This window comes from Misgurnus anguillicaudatus, chromosome 24 (genome assembly GCF_027580225.2).
Source record: "Misgurnus anguillicaudatus chromosome 24, ASM2758022v2, whole genome shotgun sequence".
In the NCBI taxonomy this organism is placed as follows: Eukaryota; Metazoa; Chordata; class Actinopteri; order Cypriniformes; family Cobitidae; genus Misgurnus; species Misgurnus anguillicaudatus.
In genome coordinates this window covers 30,335,190-30,355,624 of record NC_073360.2, presented here as the reverse complement: position 1 = coordinate 30,355,624, position 20,435 = coordinate 30,335,190, and the positions used below count along the sequence as shown (strand labels likewise).

The window sequence follows — 20,435 nt, the reverse complement described above, 5'->3', positions numbered from 1 at the left end:
GTATGAATAAATAAAAAAAACCCTTTTTATGAAATGTTCTTATGAGAGTTAACAGCGCCACCTGCTGTGTTTCATCTGTTTCCTGCAGTAAGATCGAAAGTAAAGGGGACGGATGGACGTAAAACATGCTGCTCTTTTGAATAAACGATTTAATGATTTAGGCTTTGAAGCATACTGGGTCACGTTGGTACATCTGAAACCGTGTACATTTAAAAGTGCTGAATAATAGTAAGTAATGGCTGTGTTTTATCTCACAAATTGTTTTTACTTCTTTTGTTTATATCTTGTCCACCGTGTTTTAATAATGCTTTCCTGTAGTAACTTTTCTAATCGACTGTGAAACATCGTTGTTATTGTATAGTTGTGTCCAATTTAGTATAGATGTTTAAATCTGGTTTAAATCTCTGTGTTTTTCTTCTGTGCTTCTATGAACTTGTACTGTATGATCGACTTGTTGCTCACGAGGCTGTCCCTAAAATCTGACGTATATTTTATTCATTCAGAATCAATGTATTAATTCTTTCAAAGTAATTGTGTGTTTTGAGTGTATACATTAAAAGTAAAAGTTCGTGGTAACTGTTAGCGGTTTTGGGTGACTATCTGTCATACTGACCGTGGACCTGTGAAGGGAACACGGGAAAACAGAGAATGAATCAGTGGGTTTTCTAATTCTGAATGAAAGCGATTGCGTGTACAATAAGCGAATGTAAAAATTGATATTATACAGTAGCCTAGCATACTGTTGTGGGTTTAGGGAGAAGACGGACTACGCTTTCTGCTAGATTTTGACTCCTGATTGGTCCTTATCTGTAAAGCCCGCCCCCACACCTTACCTGTCAGGGAGTTTTTTTTAAAGCACACTGTCGTCGTCATGTCGAAATATGTTGTTAGATTGATGTCATCAAGAAGCAGTCCAAATAGTCCCGGCGGGAAATCACCGGAGCGGTTATGGCTAGAACATATACAGCTACGGACAAATCTTATATATTCTCGCCGGATAAGCGCTGCTTTTTATCCTTACCCTAAACCCAACATCTCGCGAGATTTATCCTTAACTGTATCCCCTCTAGACAGACCCTACGGAGCTGCCGTCGAAGTGGATCCGCTCCGGATGTCATAATTTTGTCAGGTGTCAAAATGTAGCATATCAAACTAGTTTACACTAGTAAACTCTAGCTTAAAATAGCTGTTTACAATGTTTATGTAACGTAAATGTACTGTATAAAATAGGCCTAATAACTTTTTTCAGTAACATTGCAATTTAATAAGTACTCGGTGGCCCATGGGTGAACCAGAAGAGATACAAGAACAAGATGGAGATTTTGTTGCAAGCAGCAGGTATGTTACTGAAGGCAGTGCATTTAAAACCATACACAAATATACATTACACAGACTGAAATAAAATTACAAGGGAATAAGATTTTAAATGTATTTTATTTCAAATCAAGATCAGTGTCTCCAGTGCCTAGCTGCTTGTCTATGAAAAGCAGCAATGCTGTTGATTATCCTCCATACATAGAAGATGGCAGCACTCCATGTGAACCCAGGTGAGATCTTCAAGCATCTTCAACTCAATACTCCGTTTTCATATCATACATATTAAATGATATTGACTGACTGCTGGAAAACTTTACCTGTAAGTCCAATATTTATGCATTTTCTCTTTATAGTAGGCAAATAAGATCTGAGTCAATTGTACACAGAACTGTGTCCACAAAGAGTTACATGTCAATTGAACAGCCTCCAAACATCAACTGTGAAATAGAACCTGGAGGAAAATCAGACGAAGTAACCAGCATGGGGTCCTTCAGGAGTAACCGATCCAAATATACAGTTGACGCAAGGAAAAAGTACAAATGTTCATCATGTTGCTTAAAGGAAAACACCACAATTTTTCAATAATTTACTATGTTTTTACCTCAACTTGATTCTCAGGCGCAGTAATATTACGGAAGTTTGAGCGAGAGGGGGAGTAGTCAGGAGTGATGATAGTACTGCACGTCAAGGTTGAAGTGCTCTTCCGCCATACAATATAGTTCTCATTTTATATCCGCATAAAAAAATCACATTTTATTTTGTGCCACAATACTTACTCGTGTAACTACTCATGTAACACCTTTAAATAGGGAACACGTGGAAGTGTTTGGTGGCTTCTGAATTCATCCCTATTTGGATCCTAAGGAATGAATGGGGCTAGGCTAACGCTAACACATTCACAACGCGCTGTACAAAGATTAAGTGCACGCATTTAAAAAAGATAGGAAATTCATTTAAGTTGAGGTAAGAACATAGTAAAATATTGAAAAATGGTGCTGTTTTCCTTTGAAGTTCAAAATAAAAATGCTGTCATCATTTACTCACCTAAGAGAAGATATTTTGATAAATGATGGTAAATACACAGTTGACGGTATCCATTGACTTCCATAGTATTTGTTTTTTCTACTATGGAAGTCAGTGTGTAGTACCATCAACTGTGTGCTTATCATCATTTATCAATACACTTTCTTTTGTGTTTAAACGGATAGTTCGGCCAAAAATGATATTAAACCCATGATTTACTCACCCCAAGCTGTCCGAGATGCATATGTCCATCGTTTTTCAGACAAACACATTTTCAGATATTTTAGAAAATGTTTTAGATCTTTCAGTTAATTAAATGTGAAGTTACGGGGTCCACGTCCTTCAAGTCCAAAAAATGTGCATCCATCCTTCACAAAATAAATCTAAACAGCTCCAGGATGATAAACAAAGGCGTTCTGATGGTAATTCACGTGGTGTTGTTGTAGAAATATCCACATTTAAAACTTTATAAACGAAAATAACTACCTTCCGGTAGCGCCGCCATCTTAGTCACGTCCGCATTGAAGATCAAAGCTTTACGCAGTTTACGGAGGTTACTCTGCTGGTGCTCTGTGCCCCCGCCCTCCAAATTTGTCATACATCACTAAGAAAAGTGCGTACACTACGCTAATTAGGGTGGCCATACGTGCCAGTTCCGCCGGACACTTCCCGAACATGTTTTCGGGTTCGTTCTCCGGAAGTCGCGTTGGTCGACCGCATACATCATTTCGGTTTAATATTTCGGGTTTAATTTCAGAAAAGCAACCGTTACATTTCAAGGTAAGAATGAAACTACAATGATTGTATGTTATAAAAGAAATAAATCTTAATTTTCTAATGTATTTTAACTGAAATGTGAGAACCTCGATGACGTATGTGGTCGAGCAACGCGACTTCCAGAGAACGCACCCGAAAACATGTTCGGGACGTGTCCGGCGGAACTGGCACAAATGGCCACCCTAACGCTAATACTCTCTCCTGAATACAGAGGAGTCTAAGATGGCGGCGCTACCAGAAGCTAGTTATTTTGGTTTATAAAGTTTTAAATATGGATCTGTCTACAACACCACCGCATTGATTACCCTCAGAAGAACTTTTTTTATCATCCTGGAGCCGTTTGGATTTATTTTGTGAAGGATGGATTCACATTTTTTGGACTTGAAGGACGTGGACCCCGTAACTTCACATTTAATTAACTGAAAGATCTAAAACATTTTCTAAAATATCTGAGAATGTGTTTGTCTGAAAAACAATGGCATCTCGGACAGCTTGGGCGTGAGTAAATCATGGGTTTAATATCATTTTTGGCCAAACTATCCCTCAGAATAAAGAAACTCATACAGGCTTGGAACAACATTAGGGTAGTAAATTATGAAATTTTATTTTTTAATTCAAAATTTAAGTTTTAAAATGTTTTATGTCATACATTTTCTCATAAGGGATACAACATGTAAGGTTGTAATTGTAATTCTAATGTCTCTCCAGCAGCTGGGAATCTGAACTGGCTGTCCTTAAGGAATTCAAATCAAACTTGAAAGTCAAGTGTCAATGTTTGCATGAAGGAATTGCCTGTCAGAGAAACCCAACACTCCTCAATGACATCTACACAAAGGTTTACATCACAGAGGATAGAGGCGGAGGGATCAATAATGAGCATGAGGTGAGACAGATTGAAGCAGCATCCAGGAGAACATCAACAGAGGACAGACCCATCAACTGCAATGACATCTTCAAACCATCACACGGGCAAGAAAAACCCATCAGAACTGTGCTGACAAAAGGAGTCGCTGGTATTGGAAAAACAGTTTCTGTGCAGAAGTTCATTCTGGACTGGGCTGAAGGCAAAGCGAATCAAGATGTTCACCTCATATTTCCACTTCCTTTCAGAGAGCTTAATTTAATGAATAAACAAAAATTCAGTCTCGTGGAACTTCTCAGTATCTTTATCGTGGAAACGAAACATTTAGAAATATCCAATGATAAATATAAAGTTTACTTTATCTTGGATGGTTTGGATGAGTGTCGCCTCCCACTGGATTTTGACAACAGCGTGAGGTTGTGTGATGTAAATGAATCTGCGTCAGTGGATGTGCTGGTGACAAACCTGATCCAGGGGAATCTACTTCCCTCTGCTCTCATCTGGATCACCTCCAGACCAGCAGCAGCTGATCTCATCCCGTCTATGTGTGTTGATCGAGTCACAGAGGTACGAGGTTTCAGTGATCCACAAAAGGAGGAATACTTCAGGAAGAGAATCAGTGATGAGGGTCTGGCCGACAAAATCATCTCGCACCTAAAGTCCTCCAGGAGTCTCTACATCATGTGTCACATCCCAGTGTTCTGCTGGATTTCAGTGACTGTTTTAGAGAAAATGTTGGGTGAAGCAGAGAGAGGAGAGATCCCCAAAACTCTCACTCAGATGTACACACACTTCCTTATTATTCAGACAAACATCAAACATCAGAAGGACTATGAGATGAAAGTGAAAGATGAAGAGATGATTCTCAAACTGGGGAAATTGGCTTTTGAGCAGCTTATGAAAGGCAATCTGATCTTCTACGAAGAAGACCTGACAGAGTGTGGTATTGATGTGGCAGAAGCATCGGTGTATTCAGGATTGTGTACTCAGATCTTCAGAGAAGAACATGGGCTGCACCAGAGGAACGTCTACTGTTTTGTTCACATGACCATGCAGGAACATCTTGCAGCGCTGTATGCGTACCTCTCCTTTATCAACAATAAAATAAATGTGATCGATCAAAATACAACAACATGCTCGGACTTATCTGACATGCTTATGAACGCTGTCGATGAAGCATTAGCAAGTCAATCTGGACATCTGGATCTCTTCCTCCGTTTTCTTCTGGGTCTCTCTTTGGCGTCCAATCAGGTTCTCTTACAACGCCTGTTGACCCACACAGGGTCCAGCGTCCAATGCACAGAGAAAACAGCCGAACATATCAAGCACAAGATCATGGAGAACCCATCTCCAGAGAAGTCGATCAACCTGTTCCACTGCCTGAATGAACTCGGTGACCATTCACTTGTCAAAGAAGTTCAGCATTTCCTTATTTCGGGGACTATAAGAGGAACTAAACTTTCAGCCTCACAGTGGTCAGCTGTCGCCTTTGTGCTGCTGACCTCAGAACAGCTGGATGTGTTTCACATGAGCAAGTATGCCAGAATGTGCAGTGATATCGATGAAGTTCTTGTGAGGCTCTTGCCTGTGATCGAGGCATCTAGAATCGTTCAGTAAGTACTGAAATGTTTATGTCGCAAGCTGTTGTATTGAATGTCGCAAGCTATTGTGAAAGAGTCACTATTTTTGTCTTGTTTGTTTGTCACAGTCACGTAGGTATGATGCACTTTTCACCCCCTTTTCGTAATAGTGAAACTAAAAAAGATTCAAAGGAACTTTATAGAAAAAAGGAATTGTGTAAAGGTTGAGATAAGGTTACTAACAGGGTTTCCCAAACTAGTGATATACAAACCTTTTTTTATAAAAAAAAATCTTAATTACATTAAAACATAAAATGTATTTTTTTATTTAAATAAAATCACAATAAACCGGTAATTATATATATATATATATATTTCACTTGTTTAATCTGCATGTCATGTGACGATTTCAGAACACTACAATGTTTTAGAAAACTAGGAACTCATGCAAAATTGACAGATACGTTTCATGTACCAATAAAAGAACATTACCAGATGAAGGTCCAAAAACAGGTAATATAACAATAACTATGTAAAATGCATAATAATAAAAATAAAAAACACCTGAATGCATGAAAATAAATGTTTTAAAGTTAAACGTGCTATTAATTTATGGAAATATATTTACTTAAAATGCCAGGGGGTATTTCAAGTAAAAAAAAATGATTTAGGTCAATAGGGTTTGGCTGACAAAAAGTTTAAAAAACCCTGCTTTAAACAATGCAGTGATCAGTGGCGGCTCATGACTGCTCATCCGATGGGCGCTAATTCAAAACAAGTGTTCGTAGTGTCGTGTGTGGTTCCTTTTTTCAAAATATCTGTTCTGCGCGTCTAGAGATCCTGTGTGCATCACGTGTTTTGTTAAAATAAGTGCCTGCTGCACACACATCAAAACCGTTTATGATGAAAGAGATGCTCACGTTCACAAAATACACGCAAGACACTCACTTAACAGTAATCTCTGATTACGCATGAGAGGCACTTATTTTGAAAAAAACACGTGATGCACATAGGATCACTCGACGCGCAGAACACATAATTTAAAATGACGAACCACACACATGATGGGCTACATACATGTTGTGATGAACTTTACATCGAGCTCTCGAAAAAAGAAGTAACCGGCCACCACTGGCAGTGATGTATCAGATTATAGATCATTGTACCAAACTTTTTGAGATGTTAGTTTAGTTGTATTTTGTTCACTGACGTTGAATAATAGTATTTAATGACGTGTTTATTTTGTCTACAGTCTTCATTATTGTATACTGTCATCCAAATGCTGTCCAGCTCTGGCCTCTGCTTTAAGCTCAAAGATTTCATGTCTGAGAGAGCTGAACTTGAATGGAAATGGACTTCATGATGAAGGAGCAACCGAACTCTTTCACGGTCTGGAGAGTCCACATTGTAAATTGGAGATACTGAGGTAGGCCTATAGCCTAGAAATCTAGACGCACCCTAGCGGCCGCAAAATATATTTGCTTCCAGGGCTTACATCTTGATGTAGGTCTGGCTAACCAGGCTAGTAGGCCTAACCATCTAAAGCTGAGGACAAGACTATCATAAACCTTCAGATTAAAAGATTTTCAATAAAATATCTCTGTATTTCTCTCTCTAGATACTTTTTATTTTACAAATCTCAAGTAGCTTATAGGTCTTTTGAATTGACATCGATTTGCATTGTATTAACATGTGCCGTACACGGCACACGCCCTCTCTTGCACGTGAGGCTGCATAAACGTCATTGTAACTTTGAAGCATTAAATCTTCAAAATATACGGTCATGCAGCACATTGCTTAAAAGCTTAGACTCTCGGGATTCCATAAAGCGATTTATAGCAGTCATAAAACTGTAATCTAGTTGTTAGTTACCTGAACCTGGTGGCGCCGATTTAGGATATTTACTTACCTTCAAAATCTTCCCTTTATCCGCTTCGGTGAAATTGTCCAAAACAAATTGTTCATAAATCCCCAAAAGTCCAAGAAAATGGAATATCCAAGCCTTTTAACCCAAAACGATTTGTTCATCTCACAATCTTGACGCTTCTGACCGAATTATCATATAAATGCTGTATACAGTTAGTTCACTAACAGACATTCGTTGGAATCTCACTTTTAATTCACGAATTGTAATAATATATTCGGATGTCACGTTTATTGTGCAACGTCTGAGGAACAAATACGCCCCCTTGTGGAATTTCAGCCGTTCCATACAGTGTACTCATATTATACAGTGTCGGCCGGTGACTCCTTTTTCGAAGATGCATGATGTGAAGCTCATCAAAACATGTATTTAGCCCATCATGTGTGTGGCTCGTTATGTCAAAATATGTGCATCATGTGGGGTAAAAAGAGACCCCAAGGGGGATGAGGTTTATGATAAAAGAGACACTCACATTTGCCAGATACTCGCTTAATCTCGTGTGTAATCAGAGTTTAGTGTTAACTGAGTTTTTTTGCGTGTATTTTGTGAACGTGAGCGTCTCTTTTATCCTAAACCCTTTCGAAGCGTGTGTGCAGCAGGCATGTATTTTGTCATGACGCATGATGCACAAGAGTTCACATGATGCACCAAACACATTTTGACATGATGAGCCACACACATAACACCCCGAACACATGTTTTAAATTTGCGCCCCTTGGAAGAGAAGTAATGAGCGTCTGCCACTGTTCATATTCTGTAATGCTAATTACATAAGAATCAAATCTTCATTACACCGTTTGTTTCCATACAGGCTTGCAAACTGTAAACTGGCAGACAAAAGCTGTTCTGCTCTGGCCACTGCTCTTAAATCAAAATCCTCCAGTTTGAAGGAGCTCAACTTGAACTGGAATAACCTGCAGGATGCTGGAGTGAATCTGCTCGCCACTGGACTGGAGAATCCACATTGCAAACTAGAGATATTGAAGTAAGATGAACTTTTTAAAGGGCTAGTTCACCCAAAAATAACAGTCTGGGGAAATTCTGTAAAATTATACAAGCCTGTATACATTTCTTCAAATGAAGATAATTTGAGCAATGTTTGTAACCAAACTGTTACTGAGCACCATTGACTTCCATAGTATAAGTCAATGGTGCTTCTCTTTCTGCATAATTACAAATCAGACTGATCTCACGGAAAGTCGTGGTATAGTCACAAAATTATAATTATTATTATTATGTCTTTTTCGTGTCACTCGCACAAATTTCTATAAATAGTTTTTCATGTCCGTTTCTTTTTCGTTTCATTTTATGTATTGTTTTCTCATTGTTTTTTTTTCCTATTTTCTTACCATTGTCGCTTGGGGTTAGAATCACTTTCTGTTAACATTTTAGACATCCAAACCCCAACTTTAGGCGAGAATAGTTTAAAAGCGGAAGAATATGTAGAAACCAATACAGGGCTCCAGACTGCCACCAAATGGTGGCATTTTGCCACCAAAATTTGACAGTGTGCCACTGAATTTTATATCCAGTCGCACATGTGCGACCAGTAAATTTGACCTTTTTTGTGATGTGACACTGCATTTGAAAATACCACATTGTACTTTCTGCATCTAGCATTAAAGTATATATTAGTAATACAGTGGAAATTAGTAGAAATGTGGATATGGGTTAGCATGTTGATTTACAGAGTGTGCCCCTAAATTTTCTGGTTGTGCCCCTAAAATTTTCAGTTGGGGGCCACTGTGCTCCTAGTGTAAAAAGTTAGTCTGGAGCCCTGCAATACATAAAAGTACATCCTAACCCAAACCCCAAATCTGACCTAAACCCCCAAAAAAGAAAAGAAAACAATACATAAAATGATACGAAAAAGAAAGACGTGCCATGGACATGAAAAACTATTTATAGAAATTTGTGAGAGTGTCACGAAAAAGAGATTCATGCTTTTTCGTGACACTCTCACGAATAGGGGAAATATACACACCATAGGGGAAAGTACATACTAATTTTGGACATTCAGTGAGTAAATCTTTAACATTTGTCTTTTTGTTTCTGCAGGTTACGGAAATGTGGCTTCACAGATTCAGGCTGTGTTGCTTTGGCCACAGCTTTGAACTCAAACCCTTGTCATTTGAAAGAACTGCATTTGAATAGAAATGATCTTGGAGATGGAGGCATGACATTGCTTTCTGGTGCATTGCAGAACCCTTGCTGTAAACTGGAGATATTAGGGTACAGTACAGTACACTAATTTCTCTATAAGCCACGTGCATTTTGTTGTAGTTCACACTAGACTGAATTACCCAGCTAACAATTTTTGGTTCCTAAAACATTCCCCTAACATTCATTTTTTGTTCCCAAAACGTTATCCTAACATTAGTTTTTGGTTTCCAGAACGTTATATTTTAAGGTCTGTTTTTGGTTAGATAGGAAAGTTAGGAGAATTTTTTACTAACCTAAAAATAACATTCTAAAAACCAAATACTTATACTAACGTAATGTTTTCCAAACCAGAAACTCCTCTATATGCTTAAACTTTTGTTGACATTAAAGAAGTTCCTTCTAATTGAATCTAATCTTATGCATGGTGATCTTGAATCGTCTTTGTTCTCTCTCCAGCGTGATTAGATGTGGTATCACAGATGAAGGTTGTGCAGCTCTGGCTTCAGCTCTGATATCAAACCCCTCACATCTAAAACAGTTGGATCTGTCTGAGAATAAACTTGGAGATTCAGGATTAAAAAGGCTCACTGCTGGATGCATGAGTCCTTTCTGTAAACTAGAAACATTGGGGTAGGGTCATCATTTAGGATCATCACTAGTGACCGAGTGACCCCGATAAAGAGGTGAGAGTGATTAATTTGTTGTTTGTCTCTCTGCAGACTGATGTATTGTGATATCACAGAAGACGGTTGTGCCGATCTGGCTTCAGCTCTGAGATTAAACCCTTCACACCTGAGATACCTGAACCTGTCTGGAAATATGCTAGGAGATTCAGGAGTCAAGCTGCTGTCTGCTGCACTGGAAAATCCAAACTGTAAACTTGAAAAACTTAAGTGAGATCATGATTTTGAAATATGCCCTCTCTAAGACATTAATTCAAAGCATACATTCTAAAAAAAAATGCTGGGTTATTTTTAACCCAGCATTGGGTCAAAAAAAGACAAACCCAGTCCCAGCCCGTTGGGTTGTACTTTTACTTATGTTGGGTTGTTTAAACCCAAAATGCTGGGTTGCTTCAACCCATTGTTTGGTCAAATCTAAAACTTTTCTGGGTAAATTTAACGGCTGGGCTTAACCCCTGTTGACCCAGCATTTTTTATAGTGTAGTAATGCTGTTCTTAACTACACAACTGACACTTTTTTTTTGCAGATTGATGTATTGTGGCATCACTGATGGAGGTTGTGCTGCTTTGGCTTCATTTATGAAATCAAACTCATGCGATCTTAAGGAACTCTATCTGGATAAGAATGATCTTGGAGACTCTGGAGTAAAGCTGATCTCTGCTGCGCTGGAAAATCCACACTGTAAACTGGAGTCACTAAAGTAAGACCTGCAACTTTGTGTTTTTATCTTATGTATGTCAATTATGAATAAGAGAAACAATTGAATTTTATTTATATAGCACATTTCACAATTGTTTCATTGTTCCAAAGCAGCTTGACATTAGTAAAAACAAGAGAAAACACTGAAAAATCAGAGGACAACAAAAGTAGGGTAGTGCAGCGGCTAAGATTAAAATGTATTAGTGAGCGGAGTAATAATGTAATGTATAGAAGAAAGTTCAAAATTAAGCTGATGTCAGATGACTCCCAAGGGTTTGAAAAACTCCTAGGAGAAACCCTGTGGAAAAAAAGTCCTAGGGAGAAAAAACCCTAGAGAAAGAGCCTATATATATATATATATATATATATAAATTATAATATTAAATTGTATGGTAATAAAAGTTTTAATAAATAAAAGTTAAAGGAAACGTTTGGTTGTCGCTGGGCAGACTTATGTTATGCAGTAGTAAAAAATACTATATATTAAATACTATACAGTATATTAGAAATACTATATATTAAGTACTATACTATACAATTGAGAATGAAAAATAAATCAATTTAAAGGGAAGCGGTCGTGATCGCTGGTCAGACATCGGCTGGGCATCGCATTGAAGGAAGGCCAGTAGATCAGTGTATTGAGCTTCATGGCAACAGAAAGTGGGTCTGTTAGTCTCAGTGTCTTCAAGTTCGTGGACGAAACAGGGAAAGAGAAACAAAGTATAAGGGTCGCTCTGTAATGCAAGTGTCATACAGTATAATGGATGAATGTGTGCTTCATTCCAAACTATTGCGGCATAAGTACATTAGACAAATGTTTTGTTAAAGAGATATGTTTTTAGTTTTGACTTAAATAGTTTCAAATTAAATCTTGAACATTGTTGGGTAAATCATTCCAGAGCTTAGGGGTTAAGTAGGAAAACTATATACCACCTTTAGACGCTTTTAATATTCTAGGGATTATTAAGTGACCAGATTTTGCGACCAAAGCATGTCGTTCTTCTCTTGCAGGCTGTGGGAATGCAATATAACAGATCAAGGATGTATTGCTCTGGCTTCATCTTTGAGATCAAACCCTTCACACCTGAGAAATCTCTATCTTTTTGGGAATGAGCTTGGACCGTCAGGTGTAAAGCTGCTCTCTGCACTCATTGATGATCCGGATAATTCACTGGAGAATTTCGAGTAAGTGGTCTATTAATACAACTGCTATACTTATATACAGTATAGAGTTAAACAGTATGGCATCTTCAAAAATACACTTTTTAATATAAAGGTTCATGTTTTTATAATCTATTGAACCTTTTCCACTTCTAAACAGAAAGGTTTTTTAGGGAACCATTCAGCCAAAATTAGTTTTTTTTATGACATCATTTATTTTTAAGAGTGCATCTTTAGTTTTCTGACTCGGTTTAATCTCTTTAAAGATCACTCCAGACTAATGAAAGGTATTTATTTCTTATTTGTTGTCCATCAGTTTATACTAGTCGATTAAACTACTGACTGAAGATGATCGCTGAAGAAATGATGTGACTGATACTGAAGACATCTACAGGGATTATAACAGTACATAATATATGGATATATGTTAATATATGAATTTTACACACAATATAATTGTTACACATTGTTTATCCTGTTACAGAACTGAATCAAAGTAAAAATACTGTAGTGTGTACTGTAGTGTGTACTATATGAATTTCACACTACATCATCTTTGATTACGAGCATAGAACCACTTTTGGTGCTATAGCACCGTTTGTTTTTAGAGTATATTATTATCCAGGTATTAGATATTCATTTAAAACGTATTTGTTTTTATTAACCTGTGAACTGTATGACACTTAACATCTTATGGATTTGGGTTTAGATATGGCGCTTTTCCATTAGATAGTACGACCCGGTATGGCTTGGTACAGCACACTTTTGGGGGGTTTCCACTGTTTACAGTACCTAGTGCCTCGTAATTTTTTAGTACCACCTCGGTTAAGGTTCCAGCAAAACCCAAAAAACTGTGACGATATGCTGCGTTGCTCCCATGTTGAGTGTTAACGATGATGTCACGACAGTAGATGCGGCGTGGTGCCGAGCTGCAATCGTACCACACAATGGAAAAGCGACAATAGAAACATAAGAACAGTACTTTAAGGTACCGTCAGTCATTTTTATATTATGGTGGTTAGGCCATAAACACTGGTTATTAGGTTACTGCTATGACTTGAAGTCTTCATCTCAGTGAGTGTAGATGATATTAAATATCAAAACACTTTTTTAATGAGGACAAAATTACTGAGTAGACGTTTAAGAAAAATATTTTCTAGTTGTGTTTTGAATAGTTTGTTTGATTATGTGGATTGTTATTTACTTTGACTAATGGCTGGTTAGTCGATTGCATTGTTGTCTCAAAAAGCATGTTTTACTTACGTACTGTGCAAAATTGTTACATTTCAGGTAAGACTAAAGATTTAATCCCAGCTGTAATTTATATGTATAAATGTGTTATTTCTTTTTTTGTGTTTATCAGGGGACATGTTTTATATACATAAATTATACAAAGAGTTAAATCAAGCCTTATATAAAATATATTTATTAATGTCATTGACCATTACTTATCTCTGTAAACTCCTGTTTGTATTCTTCGGATTTGTATTGTATTGTACCTCAGACCATGTATTTTCACAAAAGCTGTTAATTTCTACCATATTGTATTTCAACAAAATATTATTATGCTAAACTCTTCTTCAGTTCAGTATTTTGGCTGTAAAGATGTGTTTATTCTTTTGCTACCAGAAAATAACAACATAAAAACAGTGTTTTCAACTGATGTGATCTGAAAAACAAAATATACTGTACAAAAAAATCACCACGTAGCAGGAAGCTATAAATTACATAAAATATTTTACACACACTGCTGCAGATCTTAACCTTAAAAAAATACTGTACTTTAGATATTATATATTAAAGAGTAGAGATTGTTAAACAACATGCTTCAATAGCATCGTGATGTCAGTTTTTGCATGGGCAAACTCTTAAAATGTTCACCAAATTGTAAAAGAAATTTGTATAATTTTTGTGACAGAATGTGATGCTAGATATAAAACACTAGAGGGAGCTCTTCATCCAATCAGGAAAAGAAAATCTGCATAACAGTCTTACATAAGAAAAAAAATCACTCTTTGCAATATAAAATAAAAAACACTATTATTTAATAACACCTCTATACAATTATTGTCTGCCTGCTTTCATGGTGTTCTTAAAAGGAAATATATCAGTAATATAGATCTCAATGACCTATAAAGTCATTTGAACTGAGAATGAGATTTAGGTTAGATATTACTGAGAATAACAAACATTCAGATTATTTTATTGGCTATAAGAGGTCAGGTTTATAAACTATGTTGGTGAGGATGAGCAGGGTGGTATGTGTATTTGTATTTGACAGGTGCATGCTACCACCCTATCATTTCTTGCAGGTGCAAGTATGGGAATGTAAAGGTCAGAGGTCTTGTTATCATGTGAGGTCATGTTCATGGGATATGCTATCTTCAGGTCTAATCTAAGATGTCTGTGTAAGACTTAAAAGATAGTTATCGATAGGACAGCGGGATAGAAGGTGTATGAGGGGTCTGTGATGAATGATTAATGACTTTTATATAATATCTATAGATTGAACTGTGACATGAGTAAAAATATGTGTTGTTTTTTTTTCTAAATTCAATAAATTCCATTATCAGTTTAAAAAGTAAGACCAAAGAAGATGGATGAGAAAGATGGAAAGCAGTGGCGGCGCCAGGGAGGAGCTAGGTGGTGCTGTAGCTCCGGCTATAATATCCATAGCACCCGCCCAGCACCCCCAAGAAATGTCTGTAATTTTTTATATTTATATTTTAATGTCATGTTTGAATAGTGTTTTCATATTGTTAAAAAAGGGAGTTAAATAATAATTTATAAACATATATTTAGCTAAAATATCATGACGCCCAAACATGTGATCTTCTTTGGCCAATGGGTGCAGCGCTCTGTGAACTTTTGACCTTAACGCACGGCAGTTTGTTTTTGAAAGCGAGTTTAGAAATTTAGCCGAGCAAAATACACCAAAATGGATACACCAAAAACTACCCGAGGAACAGCAGTGGACACACTAGGACCAGTAATCTGGCACTTTTGGCTATAAATACGGAGAGAATGAGGACCCTTGACTGCGTCAACATCAGTGATGATGCTGTTTTGTTGTGAAGACGTCTATGATAAGTGCTTGTTTTTCCCCTCTGTTGGCTATTACAAATTGAATTAATTTGGTGTTTAAAGAACAAATCTTGGCTCTGCATTGTTACATCTATAGGGTGCCCATACGTGTCATTCTTCCCGGACGCCTCCTGTCCAGGATTTCGCTGCGTCTTTCGGAAGTCGTATTTGTTGACTGCATACGCCATTCAGTTAAAAACATAAGATATACAATCGTAGTTTAATTCTTACCTTAAAATGTAACAGTTGCTTTTCTGTAATAATAATAATAATCCTCTATGACGTATGCGGCAGACAAATACGACTTCCAGAAGATGCACCCGAAATCCTGGACAGGACGCGTCCGGGTCCGGTAAGAACAATAGAAACAATGCTGATTCACCACTAGTGTTGGTAACTGGCTGTGTGATTTAGGCTGTGTGTCTGTTTGATTTTTTGGGTGCGTGTCTGTTGCTGCGTTTGGTGCTCCGTTGTATTCAGGGCTAGACTGTGACAGATCTGTGAAATATTATTTTCAGAGGTTTACATTGGCAGGCTTATGTATGTTGTTTCTATAGCCCTTGTGTTAAATACTTTTACATAGTCGTGGAACAAGTATAGGCTAGTTAATGCGGGCGTGTACGCGTGTATAAAGGGTGGTCCGATGCGACCTCCTTAATGAAACGCCCCAAAATGTAAAGCACCTTCTCTTAAGTGTTGAGCATCCCCATAGCACCTGCATCAGAAAATCTCTGGAGCCGCCACTGATGGAAAGATTCATTTTATAATTTTCTGTATTAGGTTTAGATATTTTCCTTAAAGGACAACATGCATTCAATTCGGAATAGCCTCCGCACATTTACTATATTGGTAAACAGTAAAATGCTATTTGAGATGCAAATCTTTTCATACCCCTGCTGAAAAAACAGAACAGACCAGCATAATTCCCGTGCTGGTATGCTGATGACCAGCTAAACCAGTATGGGAATTATGCTGGTGGTCACCAGCAAACCAGCACCAAAACACAGCATGCTGGTATGCTGTTTTTTCCAGCAGGGATAACAAAACAGTAATACTAATTATTAAAATTATTTCATTATTTGCTTTCATTATTTAAGTATCTGTTTTTTGTAACATTCTATTTTTGATTATATTAATGTTTGTCTATTTTGTTTTTTATTGGAAAGATTGCACATTTAATGCACATTTGCAAATTATTTATTTCATGTTTTGTGACATTTTGTATTCAGAAGTTTAAGAAAGAAGTATTTTATTTAAGTATCGATTTTTGTATTAATACATAACCTCACTATATTCATTTATAATGTAACATTATAGCGTGACATTTGTGTCAATAATCTTCAAGCACAGGTGACTCCGCGTGGTGGGAGGGGGGCCCCCAAACAAATTCTGCTTGGGGCCCCCAAGAGGCTCGGCTGGCACTGGACTCACCTGATCTATAAAACATGCTAAATGTGATCTGAATGAGAAGTAGCCTAGGGTTTACTTTACTTTATTATCTCGTTTCTAAGAAATTTGTCTTGGACATCACAGCCAGTACAAATATACAAAACCATACAAAAAAAAAACATACAGTGGATAGAGAGGGTTAAGTAGGCTACCCAGTTACAATATACACAATTATTCACAGAATCAAATCTAGTTACATCATACACAATCTCTAAAGCGTGACTCAAAAAATGTTGCTCCGCGTTCCAAAAGCACATGAACCTGCAAACAATATTTTATGATGGGATTAGGTTTTGATATGGTTGCTACATTGTTGGAAAAAGAAGATGATATATTAAAAATGCTATTAAAAATAATCATATTAAGGTTAAAATTAGAGGAAAGTATCAGGATTCGGGAAATATTATATAACGCCTAGAATGCGTTCATACAACTGCATCTTTTCATGTGTGGGCTGTGAGTGTTTGTTTGAAGTTAATAGGTGATGTAACACACATTACCATTGTTCAATAGTATTTCTGTGGCGGTTATGGATGAAAAACTTGATTGACAGCAGAATGGTTGAAAGGATTTACGATCAAGGGAATCTCTGCAAATTTCTTCAATATTAGACTTCAATATCAGCTGAAGTGTTTTATAATTTAAGCTTTAGCGTGATTCAGGGGTTATATTTATTTTATTCTTGTGTGTAAGTGAATGAGCTCGTTAAGCGTGTGTTAATGTGTGTAAGATGTATGTTTTACAGAAGCACGAGCGGTTGAGTAATGTGGTCACGTCACATTCCAGACACACTCGCCACGCGACAGCAGCAATACGATCTATCGAGCGGAACACCACACGCGCACCCCCACTCACCAAGACACACAACAGTTTAACTGCTTTCTGTCACGCTTATGTGTATGTCTCATTGTATTACGATTACACCAACGTACTTGCCTCTTTTGGATTTTTTCCGTCCTTCATTGACACTTTCTTTCCCTGCCGAGTGTCCACACATCCTATTAGTTTGGGATTACAAATACCACTATGAACCATCAGCAGCTCCAATTCAATCTATTAGAAAATATTTTGTATTTTGGTCATTCCAATAGTGGTGTTCTTGTTTTCCATCTGGCAGATATTATCCCACCAATAAAACCCAACATATTACCAGTAGAGAGTGCTCGTGTGTCCAGTAGGTGGCGCAGTAAATCAGTGAGTGTTAATATGATTAGATCAGGGCTACTTGGAAAACTTAGCAGTAGGCCTACAGTACTGTAAAAACTGAAATTTGTATTAACTTTAAAAAAAATGACTTCAATTGGTAAAACCTAAAAATATCTTTAAATGGATATAGTTCACCTTAAACTGAATTTTTTTGTCATCATTTACTCATCCTCATGTTGATCCTCATCCTGTATAAATTTCGTTTTTTCTGATGAACACAAAAAAAGATATTTTGATAAATGATGGTAAACACACAGCAGTAAGTGACCATTGACTTCCATAGTAGAAATAAAAAAATATGATGGAATTTAATGGGTACCATCAACTGTGTGCTTTCCATCATTTATCAAAATATTTTCTTCATCATTTATCACAATACTTTCAAAATATTTTATTCCTACTATTGTAGTCTATGGTCACTATCTGCTGTGTGTTTACCATCATTTCTCAAAATATCTTCTTTTGTGTTCATCAGAAAAAAGAAATTCATACAGGTTTAGAACAACATGAGGATGAGAAAATTATGACAGAATTTTCATTTTAAATTGAACTATCCCTTTAAGTGAAAAATTTAGGTTTATTTATGTGGAAAATAATGTGTTTTTTTTTTTTTTACCATAAACTACGTGAACACATTGTATTATTCCAAATACACAAAATAAAGTTTTTTTAGCAAGGTGCGCTTTAATAATATTTTTTAAGTGTTATCAATTGAAGTAATTTGCTTGAGAAGATCCAACTTTGACAGTGTGGGTTCACACGGGTCCTTGAAATCCTTGAAAGTTTGTGAATCTGGGGGAAATTATTTAAGGCCCTGGGAAGTTTTTGAAAATATACATACATAGATAAAGGGATCATTGGAAGTGCTTGAATCTATTTTAGTTTTCTTGAAAAAAAATCATATTATTCTCTGTGTAGTGTAGGATAATATCATTAAATTTAAATTTCCTTTTAAGCACACGTGCTAAACTGTTCACTTTAAATGCTTATATCTTCTGTATGCGAATGTTGATTCATACCAAAATGCTTTTTTGCATAGTTGTGTTTGACACATGAAAACGTCTCGGGTTACGTATGTAACTGTTGTTCAATGAGAAGGGAATAAGACGCTGCGTCTCCCTTGCCATACTTCCTGTGTCCCTGTAACGCCGTCTTTGGCAATATTTCACATAGTGATATACTTCCTGGTTCTCGCGTCACCCTGTCTTTGTCGTTAAGTCTCACCATTGATTAAATTTGATATCCACATTCAGACACATTTACCCTGCGGAATCGTCCCCAAAGTGTCACCGCAGTGACGCAACGCGAGTTCCCTCGAAAGGGAACTGTAACAATGTACCTTAAAAGGTAACACGAGTAACCTTGCTCCACTTGAAATGTGTCCCCATTTAGTCCTTGAATTTGAGGGTATTGGACCTGGAAAGTCCTTGAAAGGTCCTTGAATTTGAAGTTAACTATAGGGAACGTCTCGGTTACGGATGTAACCCTCGTTCCCTGAAGGAGGGAACGGAGACGTCACGTCGTGACCGACGAATTGGGAGCTCGCTTAGAGAGACCAATCTGCTTCGAATACTACTAAAACGCCAATGAACTTGGCATTGAGATATTTGCATAATGCTGGCGCCGCCCCGCCAGGTGCGTATATAAGGCGCACGTGCAAATAGGGAAATCAGCTTCTGTTCGCTGAGAAAGCCGGAAGGTGACCGGCCTAAACAGCAGGTGGCAGCACCTGTGGCGACGGGACGTGACGTCTCCGTTCCCTCCTTCAGGGAACGAGGGTTACATCCGTAACCGAGACGTTCCCTTTCAGTCGGTCACTACGACGTCACGTCGTGACCGACGAATTGGGAATCCCTACCAAAACGCCACTAGGGGCTGACCTCTTCCAGTGTCTGCGTAAAGCCCTCCGGTTTCCACTTAAGGATAAGGAGAATTAGGTTTTAAGGCAGAAGGCCGGGCACTAGATGTTCCTTTAACCCCACAGTAGTGCCAGCAACTGGAAAGAGCCCTACCAGAGCGGAATAGGAACGCTGCGGAAGCCACCGCCCCGTGAAGGGCTAGTGGTGGGCGAAAGTCACCCGTAGTTGAGGTAAATGACATCCGTGGCTGTGTAAGCAAAGCAGTGCTCTTCTTAGGGAAACGTGGGCTTTTAGTATTAACCCCACGGAATAATACTCACAAAGGAACCCGTTGGGACGCAATGTGGGGCCCCGGCCAAACACGTAGGTTCGTAAGAATACAACTAGTGAAAGGCTGACAGCCAATGCTCCGCAACAAAGGCTGTCAAGGCAGTGGAGGGAGCAAATCAAACCATTACGCATTTTTGCTCTGTTAGCCTTCCATACTGAAACTCAATCTGGAGCCTCAGTCGGAGGCTGCAAGCCGACTTGCGAGCCTGCTCTCCGTGCCCTCCCTGGTGAGGACAGAACACGAGAGGATACAGGCTCGATACGAACATTGTAGAATCTAATGAACGTATTAGGTGTCGCCCAACCAGCAGCTCTAC

At 37.8% G+C, this 20,435-nt stretch overlaps 1 protein-coding gene across 4 annotated transcripts; it reads left to right on the top strand.

Moving 5' to 3' along the window:
- Positions 1-33: 33 nt before the first annotated feature.
- On the top strand, positions 34-13,849 carry LOC141361641 (protein NLRC3-like). 4 transcript variants are annotated; one of them, XM_073863219.1, is made up of 13 exons: positions 34-228; positions 1,270-1,338; positions 1,449-1,547; positions 1,671-1,850; positions 3,826-5,592; positions 6,812-6,985; positions 8,295-8,468; positions 9,542-9,715; positions 10,103-10,276; positions 10,366-10,539; positions 10,857-11,030; positions 12,041-12,214; positions 12,507-13,849. In XM_073863219.1, exons 2-13 carry the CDS (start codon positions 1,283-1,285, stop codon positions 12,514-12,516), a joined length of 3,330 nt encoding a protein of 1,109 aa, XP_073719320.1. In that variant the 5' UTR covers positions 34-228; positions 1,270-1,282; the 3' UTR covers positions 12,517-13,849. The 4 variants fall into 4 exon arrangements, with proteins under 4 accessions (XP_073719320.1, XP_073719321.1, XP_073719323.1 ...); XM_073863220.1 differs by having other exon boundaries at positions 1,250-1,338; XM_073863222.1 differs by lacking the exon at positions 34-228 and having other exon boundaries at positions 252-1,338; positions 1,674-1,850.
- The last annotated feature ends 6,586 nt before the right edge of the window (positions 13,850-20,435 follow it).